Genomic DNA, 24,832 nt, shown 5'->3' with positions numbered 1-24,832 from the left:
AAATCTCCCTAGAGCCAGCAGCTCTAAGGACCATAGGCCCAATTTCTTACCCATCTGCTACTAGCTCCAGATATTATAATGAAGTTTTTTTAGGAGACTGCTGCTTATGAATGCCCTAGTAAGAGCAGGTACCAAGGTATTATTGAAAAGCTTCTATAAATTGTCAGAGCCAAATAAATCAAAGATTCAGGGCACAAAGGCCTCAGGTCAGCTTTCTACTTCAACATTTCACCAGTGCCTAGGTTTCTGGTTGGGATCTATACAATTACTCTGGCTCTGCCCCCATCCCCATCTTTAATACAATTCGCACACATTTGCTGAGCATCTACTAAGCATACAATCTGTGCTCCTCTGCAAAGCAGACATCATTGAGGCAAGAATCTCAATCAAGTACTCACCCACCCACACCACCTGGGTATTGGTTCAGCGCCGCAACAGTGGAATGCTGGATGATCTGCCTCCCTACCTGCATCTCTTGTGAACTGAGCACCTCAGGCTGCCCAGCAATCACCACTGAGTCGGTTTCAGCCTCCCCATCCATGATATCCCCATCTGCCACCTCTGTCTGAGTGACATCATGATCCTCCTCCTGCACTTCTGCTTCCCCAGGCTCGCCTGAAACAATCAACCAACCAGCAAAATAATCAAATGGTGCCTATTGTGCTGGGCACCACGAGGAAAGCACGAAGACAATAAGGTCCCTTCCTTGGGCACCTTTACAAATTCTCAGAATGAATGGGTGACAAAGGAAAAGACAAGGCTACGTGTGAGGATAGCCAAATAAGGCTGCAATTTGAAGGAATTCAGTGTGAGGCAGATCCCCACGTCACTATGACAGATCTCTGGAAGGCCAGCAAGTTCCCAGGGAAACAACACCAAGCCAGAACAGTTACAATCCCATGCCCAGAAAGCAACTGTACACTACCACCCATCCAGCTCTTCAGTCCATTGGCTCCGATTCCCTACCTGGGTCTTGCTGGTTGCTATTCGAGTCCTGAGTGGCTCCTTGGGCATCCTGCTCAGATTTGCTCTTGCTAGAAGCACTCTTGCTGCCAAAAAGGCTACTGGGCTGGTTCACAATCCGAGAAAGAGTTTCTAAAGGCTTCAGAGCAGCATTGACTGTGTTGGCCATATTGGGACTGAGATAAAGGATGATACAGAGATGGACTGAGTATTGAAAAAATAAAAATTGTGTGTATGTCCTCAAAATGTGACTAAGGCCCTTGTAGCAGAACCTACTAAGAAAGGGGCACATGATGACAGAACATTTTACTTTACAAGAAAAATATATTTGGGGGTTGGAAGAGTACCACCCAATGAGCAAAATTGTCAGTTCAAATTCTGGTCTCTAACCAAAAAAAAATTGATCTAACTCAAACACACACACGCACGCACGCACGCACGCACGCACACACACACACACACACACACACACACACACACAGTTAATTTAATGCCATTATTTTATGGAGCTGTGGTAATTAAGCATGTAAGTAACAAATACTTGACTAGACTAGAAACCAGAATGTATCCTGGATGATTATAAAAGTAGCAAAGCACTTGTCAGATATACCAGACTCTGTGATAAATGAAAATTATTATTTAGTTCTCTTAAGAGCTCAAATTAGCACAATCAAACTTGTTTATAAATTGGGTGCCAGTATAGGACTTTGAACATGCAGCCTCATGCTGTTGCTTGGCTTTTTTGTTCAAGGCTGACACTATACCACTGGGGCCACAGCTATACTTCTGGCTTTTTGCTAATTTATTTTTGTTTGTTATTTTTATTATTTTTTTGGTTACATGTACTACTGAACAAATTGGTTAGAAAAATGGTTAAAATATGGGAACTTCGGGCCTAACACTTGAGCCACAACTCCACCCAGCTATTTTGCTGGTTAATTGGAGATAGAAGTGTTTCAGACTTTCCTGCCTATAATCCTCAGATCTCAGCTTCCTGGGTAGCTAGGCAGACATGTCCCACTGATGCACAATCATGATCAAATTGTTAAGTCAAGTGGATTTCAAACTACTATCCCTGTTGGCTTCAAGTTCTGTAAAACTGCCATTAGAGCTAAAGCTGGAGGTATGGTAAATTTTCCTGTTAATAGGTGTATAAAACCAGTGGTGCTGCTTTTAATTGATTGTGGTCTCTGAAATTACTAACCTTAAAAGGAACCAAGGCTACTTAGAATAACTGACACAATGACTAGGACATGAAATGTACAAGGTGAGTCTGGATTATCTATTACCACAGGCCCAATTTCAATTTAGGCTTCAAAAAATACTGATGCTACCAGGGGCTGGTGGCCCTGGTATGAGGGTTGAAGCCTGAAATCAGCAGGAAAGTCCATGATTTATCTCCAATTAAGCACAGAGCCTAAAGTAGAGGTGTAGCTCAAGTTGAAAAGCATTAGCTTAGAGTATAAAAGCTTGACAGTGCCCAGGCCATGGGTTCATGCATGCGCACACACACATACATACACACACAAAAAAAAGTAAAAATAAATAAAAGGCAGTCACTGAGAAGACTCCAAAAAAAAAAAAAGTGATGGTAATTGATATTAAGGAAGGTGATCCTTTTAAGGATCAATGATTTAACAAAGACCACTGAGCTAAAAAATTCTGGATAAAGAATACTCAACTGATCTCATAGGATCTATGAGGTCATAGATAAGTACAAATTAGAAATTTGATAGGAATCTATTAACCTAAACATTATCATTTATAGTTGAAAAAGTGGCAATATATATCTCTTGATGAGAAAATGCAAGTAATTTCATTTTTTGTCAAAAATGTCTAGCCTCAATTTTACCATAAGAGTTCTGGAATCTCATAAAACTAGACTGATGTTCTGTAACACATCTGTTTGAATAAAACACATGTAATTTTTTTTTAAAGCAAGAGATATATGTAATATATATGTAAAAAAGCAAGACATGCAAACCAAATGTATAATCTTTACTGGATCCTGGATCAGAAGACTCTCAATTAGACTATAAGGATATAGTAAATATAATTTGGGGATATATAAATATACATTTGTATATATAGAACACTATATAATAGACATTAAACCATGCAAAGGAGTTTTTTGTTTGGCTGGTCCTAGGGCCTGAACTCAGGGCCTGGGTGCTGCTGCCTCCTGATTTTATTTTTTTGTTGGTTGTAGGGCTTGAACTCTGGGCCTGGGTCTCTGAGCTCTTCAGCTCAAGGCTAGGGCTGCTCTACCACTTGAACCACAGGGCCACTTCCGGTATTCTAGTGGTTTATTGGAGATAAGAGTCTCACAGACTTTCCTGCAAGGGCTGGCTTTGAACCATGATCCTCGGCTCTCAGCCTCCTGAGTAGCTAGGATTACAGGCATGAGCCACTGGTGCCTGGATTCCTGACTTTATTTTTGCACAAGGCTAGTGCTCTACCACTGGAGCCACAGCTTCCCTTTGGCATTTATGGTAATATATTGGAGAGAAGAGCCCACTGCGTGGGCTGGCTTTGAACCTCAATCCTCAGATCTCAGCCCCCTGAATAGCTAGGATTACAGGCAGGAACCATTGGTGCCTCTCTATTTATTTTTAAGACACTGGTTTAAGTATTTTGAGAGATAACTAAGTGATTAGGCTTTAGAGAAGAAAGTAAAGCAATTGTACCAAAATGTTAAACAGTGGTTATTATAGGTGGACATGGTGTTTACTATACCTGAAATTTTAAATTTTCCTTTCCCCCCAAGTGCTGAAAATGAAATGCAGGGCCCTACCAAGGTAGACAAGTGTTTTACCACCCAGCTCCACCTCCAGTAGAATTTGAAATATTTAAATGTTTTTAAAGAGTTTGTATCAAAATTGACATAGATGTCTCCAATGAATCCCATAGGTTTAATCATTTGAGTAAAATAAAGAACAATGATTATAGTAATCCTAGTAATTTGTTGGTTTTACATTTTGATCAAAATTCATTCAGAAAAAGCCAGAAATGGCACTGTGGCTCAAGTTGTAGAGCACCAGTCTTGAGCTGAAGAGCTGAGGGACAGCGCCTAGGCCCAGAGTTCAGGCCCCATGACTGACAAAAAATAAAAAAAAAAATTAATTAAAAATTAAAAGTCAAATCCAGATGCTGATGGCTCATGCCTGCAACTCTAGCTACTCAGTAGGTTAAGATGTTTGGATTGTGGTTCAAAGCCATACCATGTAGGAAAGTCTGTGAGATGCTTTTTGGTCAATCATGCTGCTTGACTGAACTCAGGGCCTGGGCCATTATCCTTGAGCTCTTTTGCTCAAGACTAGTGCTCTATCACTTTGAGCCATGGCACCACTTGCAGTTTTCTACCGGTTAAATGGAGATAACAATTTCATACCTTCCTGCCTGTGCTGCCTTAGAACTACAATCCTCAGATCACAGCCTCCTGAGTAGCTAGGATTACAGGCATGAGCTACTAGTGCCCAGCTTTCCATGAGACTCTTAAATCTCTAACTAATTATCCTCAAAAGCCTAAAGTGGAGTTACGGCTCAAGTGGCAGAATGTTTACTTTTTGTAATTTTTAAATGATCTTTATGTAGTTGCATAAAGGGATGCCATTTAACAAAGCAGTTTATGACTACAATGTATCTTGATCAATGTCACCCTTTACAAAGTTCTCACTCATTCCCTCATTCTTTTGTGGGTTATACATGGCATTCTCGACTGCATTCTCTACTTTTCCTTTGTCCACCCATTTCTGCTTGACTCCACCCCTCCCCTTTTGACTCACTTACTAGTGTTTTATTTTGCTAAACTTTGTTTTTACCTAAGGAATTCATCATTTGAGATTTCCCTAAAATCTACCATATTACATTTGTATATAACTGCATAACACACAACATATTTACTTATAAATTTATAAGCTAAATCTAAGCCTCCACATAAGGGAAACATGTATCCCTTGCTGCTCTAGGCCTGACTTAACAGTATTTTCATTTGTTTACAAATGGTATATCATTCTTTCCATGGATGAGTAAAAATCCCATTATGTGTGTGTGTGTATATATATATATTATATATATATATATATCACATCTTATTGATCCATTTGTACATTGAGGGGCATCTGGATAGATTCCCTACCTTGGCTATGGTAAATAGTGCTGCTGCAATAAATGTGATTATGCTTGTGACTTTACTATATCCTGATTTGTAATCTTTTGGAGAAATGCCCAGGAGTGCATTTCTGAATCATAGGTTAATTCTATGTTTAATTTTTCCATCTCCTGGAATTCATTTTGATATATATTATTTTAAAGTGTTCAGAGGCACAGATGTACATGCCCAGGAGTGAACTGTTAGAACATAGGTTATGTTTAATTTTTGAGGAACCTCCATTAGGGGTTTCCTTTAAGCCACATCTTGGCCAACATCTGTTATCTTTTGTTTTGATAATGGTCATTCTAACTTAACGGTATTTAGCATAACTAGACTTTTCCATTAGTGCTAGCTCACATAAAAACAATGCACTACAATGAGATTATAAAGATACCATTTGTTATTAACTGACTCAGGCAAGTACTGCCAACGGACATTAAGGTATAGGTAGGTATATGGAAGATAGATACTTAAATATACAGTGCCAAAATCACAAAATAAAAGTTTTCAACAGCAAGGAGGAAAATACTACAAGGACTAAAAAGGACTATCACTCTAATTTACTAGCAAATGTTAATGAAAAAAAATCAGTGGTAGGTTCAAAGAGTTATATCTCCAAGACATGTGATGTACAATACCTAGAGTAAGACATTCTAGGTAGTAATGTTTAAACTGCTCTAGTTTCTATACACATGTATAGACAAGGGGAATAAATAAATAAGTTAAAACAGATGGCAAGGAAGCAACTGCAACAAAATAGGAAGTAAAACCACATGCAGTACAGCACACCTGGTCAATTCCAAAAGCTAGTATCATAAACAACAGCAACAAAATCAGGATGAAGACTGGGGCATGACTTTACCTGGAAAGGTCTAGGCTGTGAGGAACTCTAGCCAGGTCATTAACCAGTCCCTTTTTCAGGAAGAGTCGAATGATGTTGTTCATGCCATTGTGCTGAGTCTTGGCTGTGGCACTGCTGTAGAAGCTGGAGGTAGAGGGGCAGGACTCCATAATAGTACTGATAATACACATCACTGCCTGGAGCCTGGGAGAGAAGTTTGACATTTTGGTCATGGAATGAATATAGTCCATCTTTAGTAATTCTCCTATGGTAACTGTCTAGTTAATGCCTTTTGTGTAAGTTCTAAATAAACTCACTTCTTGCGGTGTTAGAATTCTTCATTTTTGTTAGTTTTAAATGATAAAAACAGATTAAGGCATTGCTGATGGCTCATGCCTATAATGCTAGCTACTCAGGAGGCTCAAATATGAGAATCAAGAGTTCTGAATGAGCCCAGGCAGTAAAGTCTGTGAGACTCTCATCTCCAATTAACCACCAAAAAGCCAGATGTGGAGCTATGGCTCAAGTGGCAGTACCCTTTTAGCACAAAAACTCAGGGACAGCACCAAGGCCCTGAGTTCAAGTCCTAGCACTGGGACAGACACACACACGCGCGCGCACACACACACCAACACACACACACACACACCTTGCACACACACACGCACACACCTTGCTTGACTTCATCACACACACACACACACACACACACACACACACACACACACACACACGACTTCATGACTGAAGATACCAGAATGGGCACTGGGTGAGGTATGTGTTTTACCTGGCATGTTTCTCTGTGCTCTCAGCCATAGCCAGTGCTCGTCCAAGGGCAGCTTTTACTTCATTCACTAGGGCCACCTGGGCATCTGTGCCACTCCCTGCAGCAGCCAGACTTGCAAGGAATAGACGGGCCAGGGCAGGCGTGTCCTTATCTTCTGCATTTTGAGTGTGTGGGAGAAGGTGATCCAGAACAAAAGCAAGCACACTGCAGTCCTGAAATGTCACAAATTGTGATAGTTATTCACAAGCACCATTACATTACATTATTTGCTTAGCATTAAGGTGGACACATACAGTTTTTAACTCATCCAGTGAATGATTGCCATGCTTATATTACAGACAATGAAACCAAGTTCAAAGATACAAGCTAGCAAGCCACTTACAAAATAAGTAGTTTGGATAACTCTAAAAAGCTTTCAAATTCCATTTATTTTTAGAAAACTGTCATATAGATGTCACTTAGTATAAACCTATTTTTCATTTTATGTACTTGGGTTTAAGTTCAAGGTTTTGTGCTTTTTAGGTAGGCAAACTATCATTAAGCAGCCCATTTTTGCACTGGTAATGTTTTTCTTCTTTTTTTTTTTTGCTGCCAGTTCTGGGGCCTAAACTTGGGGCCTAGGGACTGTCCCTGAGCACATTTCCACTTCCAGCTTTTTGGTAGTTAAAGGTCTCATGGACTTCCCTGCCTGGGCTGGTTTCAAACTGAGCTTCTTAGATCTCAGCCGCCTGAGTAGCTATGATTACAGATGTGAGTCATGGGTACCTGCCATACATCGGTTAGTTTTGAGATAGGGTCTAGGGTGTCTTTCTTACTCCTTCCCAGCTTCTGATGTGGAGATAAAGAAAAATCTAGGCTTTTCTGCCTAGATAGCTTTTGAACTCTGATCCTTCTCAGTCTTCAAAGTAGCTACAGATTATGAGTCATCTGTCTGGATTTCCTTTTCTTTTCCTCCTGACAAAGACTTGCTAATTTAGTCCAGGCTAGTTTGTAATGTACTCTATAGTTCAGGTGGCCTCGAATTTATGATCCTTCTCTTGCCCCTGGTTCATGGTGTTTGGGAATATAGGCATGTGGTGTCACATCAAACCTATAAAATATTGAGACAAATTAGATACCTTCCATCTGATACTGCTAACCTGAGGTCCCCCATCAAAGTGGCTTGTACTAAGAATTTAGTCAAGGGCTCAGGATTCAAATGTCCATTAATAATTGACTGATGTAATTGCTTCATAATTCAATTAAACTGTAATATTTACTAACACCTGCAATATGTCTGGAATACTGTGCTAAAAATAGTTATGTAGGGGCTGGGAAGGTGGCTTACTGGTAGAGTGCTCGTGAGGCCCTGGGTTCGATTCCTCAACAACCACATATGCAGAAAAAGATGTTAGTGGCACTGGGGCTCAAGTGGTAGAGCATTAACTTTGAGCTGAAGAGCTGAGGGACAGTGCCCAGGCTGAGTTCAGGCCCATGATATGCAGGTATGGCCACTAGGGAATCTGAGTAAGCCTGGGAAGTTCGAGTCTAAGAATGCAAACCAGCTCATGTAGCATAGTAAGGCTCCACAACAAACAAAAGGTCCTCCAAGGTATTTCCTCATGGTGAAAATCCAAATGGTCAAGAAATACATAAACATAGTCAAAAGGCAAATCCCAATTTTAACCATAATACAATAAGAGAAACCTCATTAGAATGTGTAAAGTAGAGAAATACCAGGTTTTGGCATATAAATGAAACAACTGGAACTCTCATACACTACTAGTAATAGTATACATTCACACAGCTACTCAGGAAAACTTTTTGCTGAGTAATTAATCTTCGGGCATATAAAACCCAACACAAGCAATTTGATGTGTTTACCAAGACACATCTAATAACCCTCATAGCATCACTATTTGTGACAGCTCCGAAGAGAAAACCAGCCAACTGTTTATTAACAGTAGAACTGATGAAAAGATTATGGTACACTGACAGAATGGAATTCTGGACAGCAATGAAAGCAAGCAGTACAAAGTTGAATCTTGACAACATGTTAGGTTAAAAAAGTCATATACAAAAGGTTTTATATTCTAAAATCTCTCTTTCTCTCACACTCGTCATAGGTGTGTATAGGGAGTCAGCTTCTAGGATTCTGTTTTAAATAGCTTAGGTGGCAGTCACAGAGCAAAAGTTGACTACTCACTAATGACCTGTATATTTCTAGCTTGTATTAAAAGTGGGTTTCAAAATTGGAACTGGAAAAGAATCACATGATAAATAAATCTTTATTCTTTTTTTTTTTTTTTGCCAGACCTGGGGCTTGAACTCATAGACTGAGCACTGTCTCTGAGCTTCATTTGCTAAAGGCTAGCACTCTACCACTTGAACCATAGGGCCACTTCTGGCTTTTTCTGTTTAGGTGGTACTGAGAAATCAAACCCAGGGATTCATGCAAGCCACATGGCCAGTCCTAAAACTTATTAAGAAAACAAAATAAAATTGATAGCCTGGTTTGGTTGCTCACACCTAGCTACTAGAAGGCTGAGATCTGAGGATCATGGTTCAAAGCCAGCCCAGGCAGGAAAGTATGAGGATTTTATTTCCAAAAAGCTGGAAGCAGAGCTGTGGATCAAGAGGCAGATCACAAACCTTGAGCAAAAGTAGTTCAGGAATACCATGGCCCTGAGTCCAATCCACAGGACCAGATAGCCCTGCCTCCAAAAAAAAAGGAACTGGTTATACAGACTTGGGAGCACTAGTGTTCCTTCTCAATCCTTTGCCATTTACAAAACACAAAATTATGGTGTGACCTATAACGTAAGGCCACCTATATGAAAAAGACACCTCCTTGAACACTCACTCACTTAAGACATGTGAACGTGGTACAGTTTACTTGAAAGTTGCCATCAGGACATAAAATATGACCTCATTCTTTCTCCCAGCTCTATTTGTACACTTAAGCTATTATTGGCATATTATTTACCAACACTGCTACCACATATCTAGTGTGTCTGCACACATACAAGCACATATAAAAGATAAACACATCTTTTCTAATTTATTTCATTATCCCTTAGACTTTTTTTTTTGGTCAGTTGTAGGGCTTGAACTCAGGGAATGAGCACTGTCTCTGAGTTTTTTTGCTCAAGGCTAGTACTCTACCACTTTGAGCCACAGCTCCATTTTAGGTGGTTAATTGCAGTTAGGAGTCTCAGGGACTTTCCTGCCCTGGCTGGCTTTGAACTGTGATCCTCAGATCTCAGCCTCCCAAGAAGCTAGGATTAGAGGCATAAACCACTAGTGCATGGCTTCCCTTAGACTTTATCCCACACAAACCTCTTACATTTTCTCCTTAAATCAAATTTTTTTAGATGCTGAGCCTTAGAAGGAATTTAAAAAAAAAGAATAAAACACAATTTTTACTCTTTGATTTCTTCATACTCCAAATCCAATTTTTCTATATTTCTACCTTTACGACATTTCTTCAGGATGGGAATATGGCCCAGTGGTAGAGTACTTGCCTAGCAGGCATAAAGTCCTGGGTTCGATTCCTCAGTACCACATAAACAAAAAAATCCAGAAGTGGCACTGTTGCTCAGGTGGTAGAGTGCTAGCCTTGAACAAATGAAGCTCAGGGACACTGCCCAGGACCTGAGTTCAAGCCCTAGGAGTGGCAAAAACAAAACACTTCTTTAATTCATTCATTCCTCTATAACTTAACCAAGGTCACTTTTTTGTTGGTTGTAGGGCTTGAACTCAGGGGCCTGGGTGCTGTCCTGAGCACTTTTCCTCAAGCACTTTTCCTCAAGTGCTCTACCACTTTGAGCCACAGTTGCACTTCTGGTTTTTTAATTGGTGATAAGAGTCTGTCCTTGCCGGCTTTGAACAGCAGATCCTCAGATCTCAGCCTCCTAAGTAGCTAGGATTACAGACATGAGCCACCAGCACCCAGCCCAAGATCATTTTTTTTTTTTTTTTTTTTGTGGGTCGGGGGGCTTGAACTCTGGGCCTGGGCGCTGTCCCTCAGCTCTTCAGCTCAGGGCGAGCTCTCTACCACTTGAGCTACAGCGCCACTTCCGGTTTTCTGGTGGTTTATTGGAGATAGGAGTCTCACAGTCTCTCCTGCCCGGGCTGGCTTTGAACCGCGATCCTCAGATCTCAGCCTCCTGAGCAGCTAGGATTACAGGCGTGAGCCACCAGCGCCCGGCTCCAAGATCATTTTTTAACTATATTATTATTAACATTTTCCCTAACTGGCTTTTGATTTTGGTTTTGCATCTGATATTGCAGCCAAGAAATATTCAATAGGAAAAAACTTTCATTAACTCACATCCTATAGTGAGCCTGGTGGCTCTACATCATTGGAAATAGGCCTAGCATTGCAGTGCATCTTAAAGAGACGTATGTTATTATTTGGTGAGAATTACGCATTCATGGATCCAACAAATAATCCAACACATACATAGTACACAAATAACTCGAGTATATAGCTTCATAAGAAAAAAGCAGAAGTTGTACCTCTTTGATCAGTTCAGACTGTCCCACAGTGTAGCTGTAGTTGGCAATCAGGGTAGCAATTCCAACATAGGATCTCACCAGCTCTGCCAGAAGACGAAGGATAGTAGATGTAGGCATTAAAGGTTTGCTGCCCTTGCCTTTCTGCTTGTTTTCCTCAGAGGCCCGGTCCCCTTCTTTATCTTTCTTCCCATCTCGGGACTCTTCCGGAGTTGAAGCTCCTGAGAAATAACCAAACACTGGTTCAATTTCCCAGTGGAATAATGGTGGGAAAAATCACCAAGCTGTGGGTACAAGGAATACAAAACTTCTTCCACTTTGCACTTGTATGCAGACAATATTGTGATAACATGGGTTGAAGGACAGAGAATGATGATGAGACAGGTCTCATAAGTCATATATCCATAGTTAAAGCAGGGGTTCCCTACCATCCACCTATTCTTATGATTTTACTCTCCAGAAAAAACTTACTACTGTATTAGTCCTCCAAACATTCTTTGTACCCTTCACCCACTCCTTCCTTACCTCTACAAATGTTCTCCTGTACCATCTAAAGAAGATATTACATGCCTACTGTACTTCATTTGTGTATATTTTTTTCCAACAGGTACTTTGTATTTTAACATAGTAGACTAAAATTCTAAAATTCTTCGAAGCACAGGGATTTATTTTGGTATTCAATAGTCTGCCATACAGCAGGGCACAGATGCTTCCTTTGAGCTATATTGGTGTCAATCATCCATACTGTATACTTCATTTGTCAATCCATCAAAATGAGTTAATCATTATACTAATAATTTAGCTATTTTCTTACGGGGTGCAGGTGATGGTACTGCAGCCTGAACTCAGGCCTAGTACTCTACCACTTAAGCCAAACTTTTATTTCTGGCTTTTTGTTAGTTTATTGGAGAAAAGAGTCTCCTGCAGTTGTCTATCTGGGCTGGCTTCGAACATTATTCCTTAGATCTTAGCATTCCTCAGTAGCTAGGATCATAGACTTGCCTTTTTTTTCTATTTTTAGTGCTGATCCTGGGGCTTGAACTCTGGGTTTGGGCCCTGTCCCTGAGCTTTTACCCTACTACTTGAGCCACATCACTACTTCTGGCTCTTTTGGAGGTTAACTGGAGCTAACAGTCTCATGAACTTTTCTGCCCAGGGTGGCTTTGAACTGCAATCACCCAATCTCAGCCTTCTGAATAGCTAGTATGGCAGTCATGAGCCACCGGCACCTGGCTTTGACTTTTTCACTTATCTTGAGGGTCTAGTAAAATATTAAGCACAGGATCTCCTAAATTAGGTGGGGAATTTGTGTTGCTGTATTATAGTACTGGTGCCAGACCTTAAGCCAAAGCCTTGCCCATGCCAGGAAAATGCTCTACCCTGGAGTAATGGTACCAGCCCTTTTGTGTGTGACACCAGGTTTTACTGTTACATTGGCTGGGATGACCCAATTCATGATCACCTTGTCTCTCACTCCACAGCAGATGGAACTAGACATGAACAAAGAACTTTAGCAGAAATTGTAACTTAAAGATCTTCCCTATCTAAGGATACATAAACTCTTGAAAGGTCTCACTAGGTTGACTTCCTTGAGATACTTTTTAAATTCATAGTGATTAGCCAATGGGCTGTGCTGACACTGCCAGAAAGCAGCAGAAACTTCACAGCTAAAATAGCTGTACTGCCACCAAAGCTTTATAAGTCAGGCTATGGCAGTCATCAAGAGAGGCAATGGCTGGTTTAAAGAAGGCAACTAAAGGAATTTACTACTATACCAACAATTAACATACTAATAAAGTATAATTTTATTAATTTTGGCATACAGAGACCCTCTACTACTTGCAGAACAGTAAATTCATTCTTAAGTTCACTTGGTTAAATAAATGTGTGACAAACTTCTATTCCCCTCCTCTCTAGCCCAGGATAACCTCTCCAAGCTGTTTTCTCAATAAACAATAAGAAAAAGGGTAAAACATTACCCTCTCCTTGGGAGGCTCCAGATGTGGAAGTCTCAGCAGAAGCACCATCTGCAGCAAAGACCTGACTCTGCAGAAGAAAAAAAATCCTCAGTTATTATGAATTCAGACAATCATACCCAATAGCAGAATTGTTACCAGGGAATTCTGCAAATGCTACAGATTCTCTTTGACTAACCTTTCAACCATGCTCTTTTTCTAGAATAGAATTTGTTTTGTTTGAGACCTTGACTCGAACTGGGTATCTGACCCTTCTTCACTTATTGGCTGACCTCTAAGATCAGAGGCATGTCTCCATTCCTATATATTAGAATTTGAGAGATGTTTTCATGGTAATGTGACTGGAAAAGTAGAAGGAAGGAAAAGGGGCAATGCAAGGGGGTGGAAGGAGAATTGGAGGAGAGTAAGGGAAGGGATGGACATTGTCCAAAAAGAAATGTACTTATGTACCTGACTTATGTAAGCGTAACCTCACTGTACATCACCTTTATAATAAAAAGTGAAAATCCCTAAGAAATTATTTCCAGTGTAAGGCAAGTAAAGCTGCTTAGGATTCTTGAATTTATCTGGATTTCTAGGCAACTCTGAAATTTCCCTTGTATAATCCTATATACTGAGAACATTGGGAAAACAGAAAGGGAGGCTGCTGGACCTGACATACATTTAGAGAAAAACTTGATTGTGCATCAAAGTCACTGCTCTGACGGGTAAGTGACCGATACTGCTGGTATACATCATCACCCATGTCTTGCAAGAGTTGGCCGACTTCTTGGGTCATACCCCCTGGTTTAGGTTCAGATTTATCTGCTAGAAAACCAGAAACAAATATTAGAAATAAAACAAACACTTCTTTAAATGTGGAATGTTAATGCCTATTGATAGGTTCAGTCAATTTTCAGCTCAAAGATCCTTATTTTTCAGCTCAAAGATCCTTATTTTTCTAAGGTAAGGAACATACTTGGTACTATGGCTTTCCTTGTGCAATGGGAGGTCAATAAATAGCTCAAACCATTATAGCTATAACCTATTTATGAAGAATCTTTATACAGTGTGACATAAAGGTTCTGGATGTGTAGTAAGCGGAAAAGAAAACATGTAACTCTAAATGGAATAAGTATTTACCAACTTGAGACAATTCTGGAGAACTACCACATTAAGAATGTCTTGAAGGGCTGAACTGGAACCATGGGATTAAAGCAATTTAATCATGGGTTTCTAAGTGGTTATATGTAGGTTCTCCCCCTCCCCATGGTACTAGGGTTTAATTCAGGACCTTCCACTTGCTAGAGAGGCATTTTACCACTGTGCCACACCCCCAGCACATGCCGTTCTTAACTAGAAATACAAGCGGATTAAGATGGCAGTCTCAAAAGTGAGGAAGTCATGTCACCCACTCTAATAATTTTCCTAATTCTCTGGGCTTTTGTTTTTAAGTATGAAATTATTAAAGAATTAATTACTGGTATTTTACATTCAATTTGCTTATAAGATGCTATTGTTTCCTTTCAAACCTCTGGTCATTCTCTCCATGGTAGATACACTCAAACAACAGATGTTTGACATTCAACTAACTGAGAGTTTTGTACTTACACCAGCCCTACCAGGTACTACCTCTGACATTTCTTATGCTGTGTGACTATTAACTTTCTCAGAAATGTGCACAATTACATATTCATCTTGATCCCAAGTGAAAACTCTGCAATTTGTTGGCAAAAAAGACCAAAAAAAAAAAAAAAAGGGTATGTATCCAACATATATGTATGGACTCTTAAAGTGGGTAGTCACATACCTTCTTCTGGAGCATGGTATGCAGCCAGAGCATTCAGCATATCATAGATAACTTCCTTGATAGTATCAGGAATTACAGGCAGAGTAGAAGGTTTCAAAGGCGTTGTCTTCACTAACTGTACAGCATTAGGGCCTTTAATTCTAAGATTTTCAAATTCGTCATCTGATGCTAGGACAAAAGTTGAGACATGGGGGTGGGAGGAGAAAGTCCATCATGAAGCAGTATTTAAACATGGCTACCGACAAGCAAAACCTGAGAAAGGAGCTTGTATAATACACAAGTCTGAGGAAAAAAACCACTTTTATAAAAAAGTTTCAATTCTGGTTTTTACCTATCTTAAACTGCATAAGACTTTATATGGGTAAGGGCTTTGGAATTAAAGAAAATTCTTTTGAAAGCTAGTTCTGCTTTTACAACAAACTTCAGATTATTCATTCTTGAAATGTTGATGATTATGAGGATTAAATGAGACCATACATGGGAGATGTGCAACACAGGGATAAATACAAAAAAGCTGGGGTGGCTTGGTGCTGGTGGATCATGCTGTAATCCTGAAATCCTGGCTACTCAGGAGGCTGAGATAATGAGGACTTCGGTTTGAAGCCAGCTTGGTAGCAAAGTCCATACGAATCTTTATTTCCAAAAAACCAAAAGAAATAAAAGAAAAAAGAAACTGGAAGTGAAGCTGTAGCTCAGGTGGTAGAGTTGCAGCCTTGAGCAAAACAAGATCAGTGAAAATTCTCAGGTATTGAGTTCAAGCCCTAACATTGGTACAAAAAAAGTCTGGGGGATGGGAATGTGCATTAGTGGTAGAGTGCTTGTCAAGCATGCATGAAGCTCTGGGTTCAATTCCTCAGTACCACATAAAAGCTGGAAGTGGTGCTGTGGCTCAAGTGGTAGAGTGCTAGTCTTGAGCAAAAAAACGCTCAGGGATAGTGCCCAGGCCCTGAATTCTTGCCCAGGACTGGAAAAATAAAAAAATAAATAAGAAAAAAAGGGCTGGGAAGGTGGCTCAGTGGTAGAGCACTTGCCTTGCATGCATGAAGGCCCCGAGTTTGATTCCTCAGCACCACATAAGCAGAAAATAAAAAAGCTGGAAGTGGTGCTATGGCTCAAGTGGTAGCGTGCTAGTCTTGAGCTGAAGAGCTGAGGGACAGCGACCAGGCCCAGAGTTCAGGCCCCACAACTGGACCCAAAAAAAAGAAAAAAATCTGGGGCTAATAAAACAATTACTGCTACTGCAAGACATTTTATTTAAAACAATAACCACTAGCTGGGTGTCAGTGGCTAATGCCTATAATCTTAGGTGCTTATGAGGCTGAGATCTGAGGTTTGCAGTTCAATGTCAGCCTGGGCAGACAGAGCTAAGAGACTATTATCTCTAATTAACAACAATATTATCATACCACAGAAGAACTTAATACAATCATACATCATACATGGAATTTACAACTTTCCCCAAATTTCCTTTATCTTGATACACAATTAAATCAAAGTGGTAGCATTTATTATCTTTCTACTTTCATTTACCTAGAGGAGCGGTTTGTATTTTCTTCAATAACATTAATATGTTGTCCTATGAATTCTCAGAATATTTACTCGTTTTCTCATAATGATATATATGCCATGCCATTTGGGCAAGAATTTAGATAACACTGTAAACTTCTCAATGTACCCCATGAATCATACCTACTCCATCAATCATGATTTAATTTATAAACTATTAACTGTATATAAGGCTTATTGTCATGCCGTGATGGGCAAGAGTACAATGATGGGAGTCCTTAATAATTCTGACAGGATTACAACTTGTAAAGGTCTAGAGAAGTTATTTAAGAAGTTGTGAGACCAAAGGAGGAAACTCAAAGGGGAGGAACCAAAAGGAACAATGTCTCTAATCATATAAAAATATCAAAATCTAAAAAAAGAAGGTATAGTACTGATTGATCCAAATTAGCACTAGCCAACAATATCCTAGCATTTTCCTAATGAGGCTCTCCTAGTTCTAGATCTTCCATGTAGAAAAATCTCTAGTTGTACCAAACTATAAAATTTAGTTTCTCAAAGGTTTGAAACAATCAAACTCACCAGTTCCTGAGCCTCGAGGAGCTGGAAGGGCAATGCGTATACAGCAGTTAGCCACTTCTGTGAATATGTCTGGATTGCGGCATGCAGCTGGCCCAAGGACACGAAGGATGTAGTTGATCTCCCGAGATCCAAGGCTGCCAGACACAACACCAGAGGTAGTGCTTCCAGCTCCACTTGTAGCTGCGGAGCGAACAACCTAGTAACAAGAGAACCACTGCAGATTAAATATCACTTTCTAGAGCGTTCCCAAGCATTAAAATACTAACCAAGGTCTACCTCAAAATAGTGTATCAATTTGGGGGGAGAAAATATACTTGGTCTTCAAGTCTTATATCTTTCTTTCGTGATTTAAAAACAAAACAAAACAATAAGTCCTGCTCAGGGGGTTAATACCTATAATCTTAGCTATTCAGGAAGCTGAGATTTGAGGATAGAAGTCAGCCAGGCAGGAAGGCAAATTTGAGATTCTCAAACACTACAAATCCAGAGGTGGGATTGTAGATCAAGTGGCAAAAGTACTACCTTTGAGAAAAGGTCTAAAGGATAGTGCCAAGACCCTGAGTTCAAGCCTCAGGGCTAACACAAACACCAACAACCAAAAGAAAACACAAAACCCTGTCCCCAAAACTAAATCTTTGCAGGAGACTGCATTTGATCATTAGAAAAGCAGATGGCCCATAAACATTACACAGCTTCTACATTTAAATGGGAGATCATAGGTTCCTCAAATGCTATCTCAATTTTAAACCAAAACTGTGTAACACTGATATCCATACACTGATGTAACAGATACGTGACACTGATATTCAGTATATAAGAATAAGATTAAACATTTTTTATGCCTTAAAATGAGTACCAATCTTTTTTTTGTATAGGCCCTGAGGTACAAATTCAGGGCCTAGCTTCTCTCCCTGAGCTTTTGTGCTCAAAGCTAGCATTCAACCACTTGAGTCACAGCTCTACTTGTGGCTATTGGGTGGCTAATTGGAGACAGTGAGTCATGAACTTTCCTGTTCAGGCTGGCTTCAAACTGTAGTACTCAGATCTCAGCCTCCTACCTAAGTAATTAGGATTACAGGTGTAAGCCACACCAGGGCCGAGCTTGAATGTCAATCTTAGATAATCATAGGCATAGCATAGGACTTAACACATGGCTTTGTTCTTACTCTTCTCATAAAATGACTTGTCAATCAGGAGACTGAAGAAAATAAACCTGATTGTACTACTTTGCATTTCTTATTTATTTGTGCTCAAGATGCTCATAAATGTAAGCATCTTTTTTGGTTTTTTAACCAAATAAGCCATGCCCCTTAGCCTAGCATAATAATGTTCTTGTAACTACTCTACCTGGTTAAAATTGTAAATTGCATTTAAATGCAAAAAGCTGCAATATATGTAAAGCCATAATTTACATCTTCAGTTTCTGAAAAGATCAGTCTTCTAGTTTCTTAATATTAAAAGCAGTCCTATCAGGCGCGGGTGGCCCATGCCTGTAATCCTAGCTACTCAGGAGGCTGAGATGTGAAGATTATGGTTCAAAGCCAGCCCAGTCAGGAAAGTCCATAAATCTCCTTATCTCCAATAAACCACCAGAAAACCATAAGTGATGCAGTGGCTCAAGTGGTGGAACGCTCCTCTTGAGCTGAAGAGCTGAGGGACAGTGACCAGGCCCAGAGTTCAAGCCCCACGATCACCACACCACCACCACCAAAAACAAAACAAAAAAATGCAGTCTTACAGGAAATACTCTTATCTATGTATGGTGGAATCCTTGATATAAGCCAACCTGAGTAGGAAAGTCCATGGGTGAGATGCTATTTTCCAATTGCCACCAATAAAATCTAAAGGTAGAACTGTGGCTCAAGTTGTAGAGTGTTAGTTAGATCAAAGTTCAGGGACAGAGTGAAGGCCCAAATTTCAAACTCCAGGAGCAGCACAAAACAAAACCAAAATCAAAAAACAAAAGCCTAAACTGCCAGTTGTCTTTGTTCCCCATATTCCTAAATTAAATTTACTTAAAGCTTTAATAGTTTTTCCTCAACCAACAATAAACTGTATTTAACCTGGGCATTTAATAAATTTTAAATACCTTAAATTTTTTGCTCTTTTAGTCCAAATTTTGTTATCTTGCTTTGTAGTCATTTACCTGCTGCTTTAAACAGCTCTCTTTTGATTTTAAAGATGTGAGGTAAAAGCAAACAGGATGAGAAACTGTTTAGAAACTTAGATACATACTCATACACAAACAGAAGTATAAGTTGATACCACCTTTAGGACCAGCAAGTTAAAAATACACTTACACCTTTTGATCTAGTTTCTACTAATCTCCACTAAAATGAATATTGCAATATTACTTGTCATGGTAGGAAACAATGTTTCAAAAACAGAAAATGGAAGATAGGTCTACTAAAGGTCACATGATGACACCCCAGACAAAGAATTAGGACAGAGATTTTTGTACAACTACGAAGAAAAAGCTTTACTAGTAAGATGTTTGCCTCCTACCTTTATTACACAAATGTGTACCAATTTGTGATGTTTATAATTATTGCCATTTGTTTAATTTATAATTCTCCTAAAACATATAAAAGCTATTTTCTGTTCTGTACCATGGGGGCAAGTGGTAAGTGTCTACCACAGTGCCTGGGAAATTGCAAATATCATAAAACTTTAGTGTTGTAACCCCAAATGCAAGCTTTTTTTTTTTTTAAAAGCTGTTTTTTTTTAAAGATCCAGTAGCTATTCCTACAAAGGAATTATCTTTTTTTTGTTGTTGTTGGTCGTGGGGAGCTGTGGGCTCAAACAGTAGAGCGCTCGCCTTGAGCTGAAGAGTGCAGGGACAGTGCCCAAGGCCAGAGTTCAAGCCCCACAACCGACCAAAAAATTAATTAAAAAAAAAAGAGTAGAAATGATTTTTTTCAGTTCATTAAAAAAATGTCACTCAATAGAATAATCTACTAAACCAAAGTGAACTTCCAAGATCAGTTAGGAAATATGGTAGACAGAATATATAGTATATGCATCTTGTTATATATGCTGAGAAGAACACATCTGTTCTACAACTAAGGAGAAGAAAAGTATGCTGTTAAGACCGCATCGGACACCAAAAAGGCTGACCTTTTCCATGGTATGACGGAGGGTGCATGGGTCCTCAATGATGTGTCTTAAGAGAAGGGTGACCAGAGGAGTAAACCCATTGAAGCCGGAGCTCTGGGTCAAATTCAGGATCATGCGGGTACTCTTCAGCTCTGCAAACATCATGGCATATTTGTGGTCCCGGGTGAGCCTCAGGCAGAGGCGAAGGGTGGCATGCAAAGTATCTGGGTCCACAGGGACTCCCAGCATGCTCACACAGGCTCGGATTAAAACAGTCACCATATCTTCCGTTAGGCCCTGGATCAGGATCTCGCCAACTTTTGTTTCTTCTTGGGTAGTCTCCTTTTCAGTGTTTGTATTCTCTAGAGCCAAGGAATTATCTTCAAATAAGAAAATAAATATTTTAGAAATTTTAACGTGCAATTTCCTTCAATATGCCACTCAGTAACTGGCCCACAACTTAGGTCTTAGGAGAAATATACCAAATATCAATCATAAGACCAGATGAAAAGGCATGCATGTATGCCAGGACTGTGCATCTTTCACTCAGTAAACAATCTGAGGGAAATGAAACTGCCTAGATCTTAAGATATAAAGGTACATCATTAGAAACATTCCTTAAAGATTTAAAAAGAAGTCTATGGGCAGGACTTAAATGGCAGAATTTGTGTCCAGCAAGTGTGAGTTCAAACCCCATTTCTGCTTTTCATAAACAAACAGAAGATTTAAAATGAAAACCAGGTATGGAGGTTACTTGGAAGCAGAGGTTGGAAGGCCAAGCCTAGGCTTACTGTCTAAAAGGAAAAAAAAAAAAAAAAGTTTAGCTGCGCATGTGCCTCAACTGGTAGAATACTTGTCTAGCAAGCATAAGGCACTGAGGTCAATTCTCAGTAAAACAACAATGAAGAAAAACACACAAAAAGAAAAAGATTAAAAAACCCAAGAGCAAAATGAAAAGTCCATACCACTGCTTTTATTTTCTTTACGTTTGATATCTAGTTCTTTACTTTCTTCTAGTGTCTTCTCTAGTTCTTGTCCATTGCTATTTTTTGAATTCTTATTCAGACGTGGTACCCGAAGGAGAGTCAGCATGACAGGGCGCCGGTTCCCTGTTTCTTCATTAACCTAGACATTTAAGCAGATAAAATAATTTCTACTGAAAGAGAAATTGTGTGTGTGTGTGTAGGCGTGTGCTTGTGAATAGTGAGGGTATGAGGAAAGAGACCTTATAGGTAAAATGCTAAAAAAGGAGGAAATCTTGGAAAGTTATCTCATTCTTGTTTTTCTTTTTTTTTTAAGGTCTGGTCGTGGGGCCTGAACTCTGGGCCTGGGCGCTGTCCCTCAGCTCTTCAGCTCAAGGCTAGCACTCTACCACTTGAGCCACAGCGCCACTTCCAGCCTTTTCTGCTTATGTGGTGCTGAGGAATGGAACCCAGGGCCTCATGCATGCAAGGCAAGCACTCTACCACTGAGCCACCTTCCCAGCCCACGTAATCTTATTCTTACGGACAAAAAAAACCCAGAAAATTACTGGGATGGAAGGGAGCACAGTCAGGGCCCCATAATGAATTTGTGTCTGTGTGTATATACATGCACAGGCCAACAAGCATGTGTGCTGAACAGGGGCTTGGACTCAAATCTGCTTGTGCTTGTTTTGTTCTATTTGCACTTAGGGCTGGCATTTTACCACCCGAAGTTAAAAGTCTATATGATCTGTTGCCCTGGGCTAGTTTTGAATCTCTTCAGTATCTCAGCATTCTGAGTAGCAGCATGAATCACTGATGCTTAGCCTAGTCTGGTTTTAGTACATCATTCATATCTTTGGTTTGTGTGATGCTGAAGTGATGAGGGAAGGCAGGAGTTTAGGCTTGTGTTAGGATAGAGTAGTCATTTATTTATTGAGTAGCTAGTGTATATTAAGTAGAAGAGTCCCTTAGTGAAATTCATTTCATTTATATTTAAAAAAGTAATTCAGAGGCGGAGGGATCGCTGGGCCTGATTGCCTAACTCCTCAGTAAGCAAAGACCCTGAAGTCAAACCATATTAATCTCTAAGAAAGAAAAAATAAAGTTGATGCTCAAGACTCAAGCCTCTTGCTAAGTGTATATTCTGTCCCTCACCCTAACCTACCCAAGGCCTTAGTCACTACCTTTTTATTTTATCTGGTGCTGCAGTGGGCTTGACTTCCAAGACATGGCTTTGTGTGTGTGTGTGCGGGGTGGGGGGGGGGGGTGGGTTTGCTAGGGCTTGAACTCAAGGCCTGAGTACGTTCAGCATTTTTGCTAACTTTTATTATTTGATCTATAGCTTCACTATTGGCTTTTTGCTGGGTAACTGGAGATGATAAGCATTTCATGGACTTTCCTACCAGGGCTTGCTATAAACAGGGATGGCTCAGATCTCAGCCTCCTGAGTAGCTAGGATCCAAGTGTGGACCTTGGTGTTTAGCTCACAGCTGGTGCTCCACCACTTGAGGAACAACTCCCACTTCCAGCTTTTTCATGTTAATTGGAAGGTTTCTGGATTTTCCTTCCCAGGTGGTCCCATAATATCTATCAACCCACAGATCTATCACTTTGAGTAGGTAGGATTAAACTTTCCAACAAAACAGAGTCTGATTCTAATCACTCCTTAACCTTGATTGAACACTGGAAAATCAAAGCATTACATAAACTCAAGGTCTGTGACTTTAGGAGAATTTAGCTCTTCAAAGATTACACTCAATTTAGAAGCATAAATCATTGGATCATAGGATCATTGGTTCAGAGAACAATCAAATAGGAAATCCAGTACATTCCCGCTTTCTAATACAGTTTATAGCACTTAATGAACATATACCTGCACCATTGTGGTGAACTGGACAGTATATCTTCTTCGGCCTGCTGTGAATCGCACACTTGTTTCTCCAGATTTCCAGGCAGAATCAATAGTGCTATTGTTGCTGGCACTGTAACTACACCAACGCCCAGAACGGTCATCAAACCAGCGCCAGTTGTTGTTGTTGGACTGTAGGTACTAAATATAGAAGTATAAAGTTTATCTTTATTTCCGTCAAGGTTGATTGTTAAAATAAATGGTGCTAACTGCTAAAACTAATCCAGGAAAAATAAATACATGGCCTTTTTTTTTTGTCACTTGTGGAGCTTGAACTCTGGGCCTGGGCGCTGTCCCTCAGCTATTCAGCTCAAGGCTAGCACTCTACTACTTGAGCTACAGCATCACTTTGGCCTTTTCTGCTTATGTGGGTGCTGAGGAATCGAACCCAGGACCTCATGCATACAAGGAAAGCACTCTACCACTGAGTCACCTTCCTAGCCCACATTGGCTGTTTAATACATTTTAAAAACAAGAGGTTTTCACACAAGTTTAACTTCAATTATCTTAACATTTCCATGTGCAAGACTCCCATTCATTTCTCAGTATTAAAATCTCATACTTTCTTTTTGTTAACAACTGTTTTCCCCCAAACAAGAATGTTCTTCTGGATGAGCTGGAACAGAAATTCAGTTAGGAGAAAAAACTTGTTTGTAGACAGATTGCTGCATACCCAGTTCTTCATGTAACAGAAGATTAACACTGCTAACTTCCAGATTAAGTTCTTGAAACTTTTAGCACATAGTTCCTTAGGAAAATAATTTGATACCTACATGAAATACCCTCATATGAACATCTATCTCCTATATTTTCTTCTGGTCAAGTTTTGCATAAAAACTTAAACTATCCTGCCAACCAGACACTATAAATCACGCACCTTAGTCATTTGAGATCTTCTTTTTGAGGAAATGGCTGTCTTTTCATAGAAATCAATAAGAAGCAAAACTGGGGTGATCCACCTAAAAAGGAGAAGTAATTTATTCTAGGCACATTGGTAAAATCTCTCTAGTTTATCAGGTATGTGGTTAGTAGTCTAAGTATAAAAGCACTTATGATTTGCCCCATATATGTTGCTGAAAATGCTTGATTCAGGCCCTCAGCCCAATAGACCAATTTCTAAGAAACAGTAGTAAAATTTATAATATTCACTAACTTTGGGGTCTGGACATCTTTTTGTTCCTTAGCAGCCTGTAGGCAAGGCTGAACCACCTCCAAGAGCTTGATTAAGACATTAAGGATGCCACTTGACTCCACCACCCAAGCACATGGTAGTTTCAACTCCTAAATGATTGAAAAGAAAAAAGCAAGAAACACAAATTAGTACGAACCCTAAGATATGTATTCAAATGTGTTTTTTTCCTTCATGCATTTGTTTCTAACGCATTTATAAGATTATTTCTTTGTTGCTTTGTATGTCCATCCCCCACAGTATAACCCCTGCTTTCACTGTATTTGATGTTGGTATAATTTGTGGAGGGGAAGGGGAAAAACAAGTCGTTTAAATAAGGATACAGGTGGACCCGTTGCAACAATGGGAAGTACAAGTTGTCATGTCGAAAACGAACTTTACAACTTTGGTGGGGGGGAGGGGAGGATTGGGTGGGGGGGGGGGGAGGCTGGGAAGGGGAAACAAAGGAGACTACAATGCTTGATAAGAAATGTACTCATTATCTTGCCCATGTAATTGTAACCCCTCTGTACAGTATTTTCACAATAAAAAATAAATTAAAATAAAAAAAAGAACATGGAGGTAAACATTAACAGAATT

The 24,832-nt window shown here is 39.8% G+C and overlaps 1 protein-coding gene across 9 annotated transcripts in view; it reads right to left on the bottom strand.

Annotated features, from left to right (window-relative positions):
• Huwe1 (HECT, UBA and WWE domain containing E3 ubiquitin protein ligase 1) overlaps positions 1-24,832 on the bottom strand; it is a 169,090-nt gene that overhangs the window by 34,650 nt on the left and 109,608 nt on the right. For 7 of the 9 annotated variants that reach the window (XM_042684866.1, XM_042684873.1, XM_042684865.1 and 4 more), the window contains 14 exons: positions 24,218-24,345; positions 23,942-24,023; positions 23,029-23,205; positions 21,156-21,315; positions 20,212-20,570; positions 17,095-17,290; positions 15,007-15,174; positions 13,879-14,024; positions 13,221-13,287; positions 11,245-11,462; positions 6,745-6,956; positions 5,979-6,161; positions 967-1,139; positions 467-615 (listed from right to left, as the gene is read on the bottom strand). In XM_042684866.1, coding sequence (XP_042540800.1) covers positions 467-615; positions 967-1,139; positions 5,979-6,161; positions 6,745-6,956; positions 11,245-11,462; positions 13,221-13,287; positions 13,879-14,024; positions 15,007-15,174; positions 17,095-17,290; positions 20,212-20,570; positions 21,156-21,315; positions 23,029-23,205; positions 23,942-24,023; positions 24,218-24,345 — 2,418 coding nt within the window. The remainder of the gene's footprint in view (positions 1-466; positions 616-966; positions 1,140-5,978; positions 6,162-6,744; positions 6,957-11,244; positions 11,463-13,220; positions 13,288-13,878; positions 14,025-15,006; positions 15,175-17,094; positions 17,291-20,211; positions 20,571-21,155; positions 21,316-23,028; positions 23,206-23,941; positions 24,024-24,217; positions 24,346-24,832) is intronic. The other 2 variants (XM_042684868.1, XM_042684870.1) reach the window with 2 other exon arrangements.

The sequence above is a fragment of the Dipodomys spectabilis genome, unplaced genomic scaffold (genome assembly GCF_019054845.1).
Source record: "Dipodomys spectabilis isolate Male_0828 unplaced genomic scaffold, ASM1905484v1 ptg000091l, whole genome shotgun sequence".
Classification (NCBI taxonomy): domain Eukaryota; kingdom Metazoa; phylum Chordata; class Mammalia; order Rodentia; family Heteromyidae; genus Dipodomys; species Dipodomys spectabilis.
The sequence above is the reverse complement of the archived record's forward strand: the minus strand, read 5'-3'. Positions and strand labels throughout refer to the sequence as shown.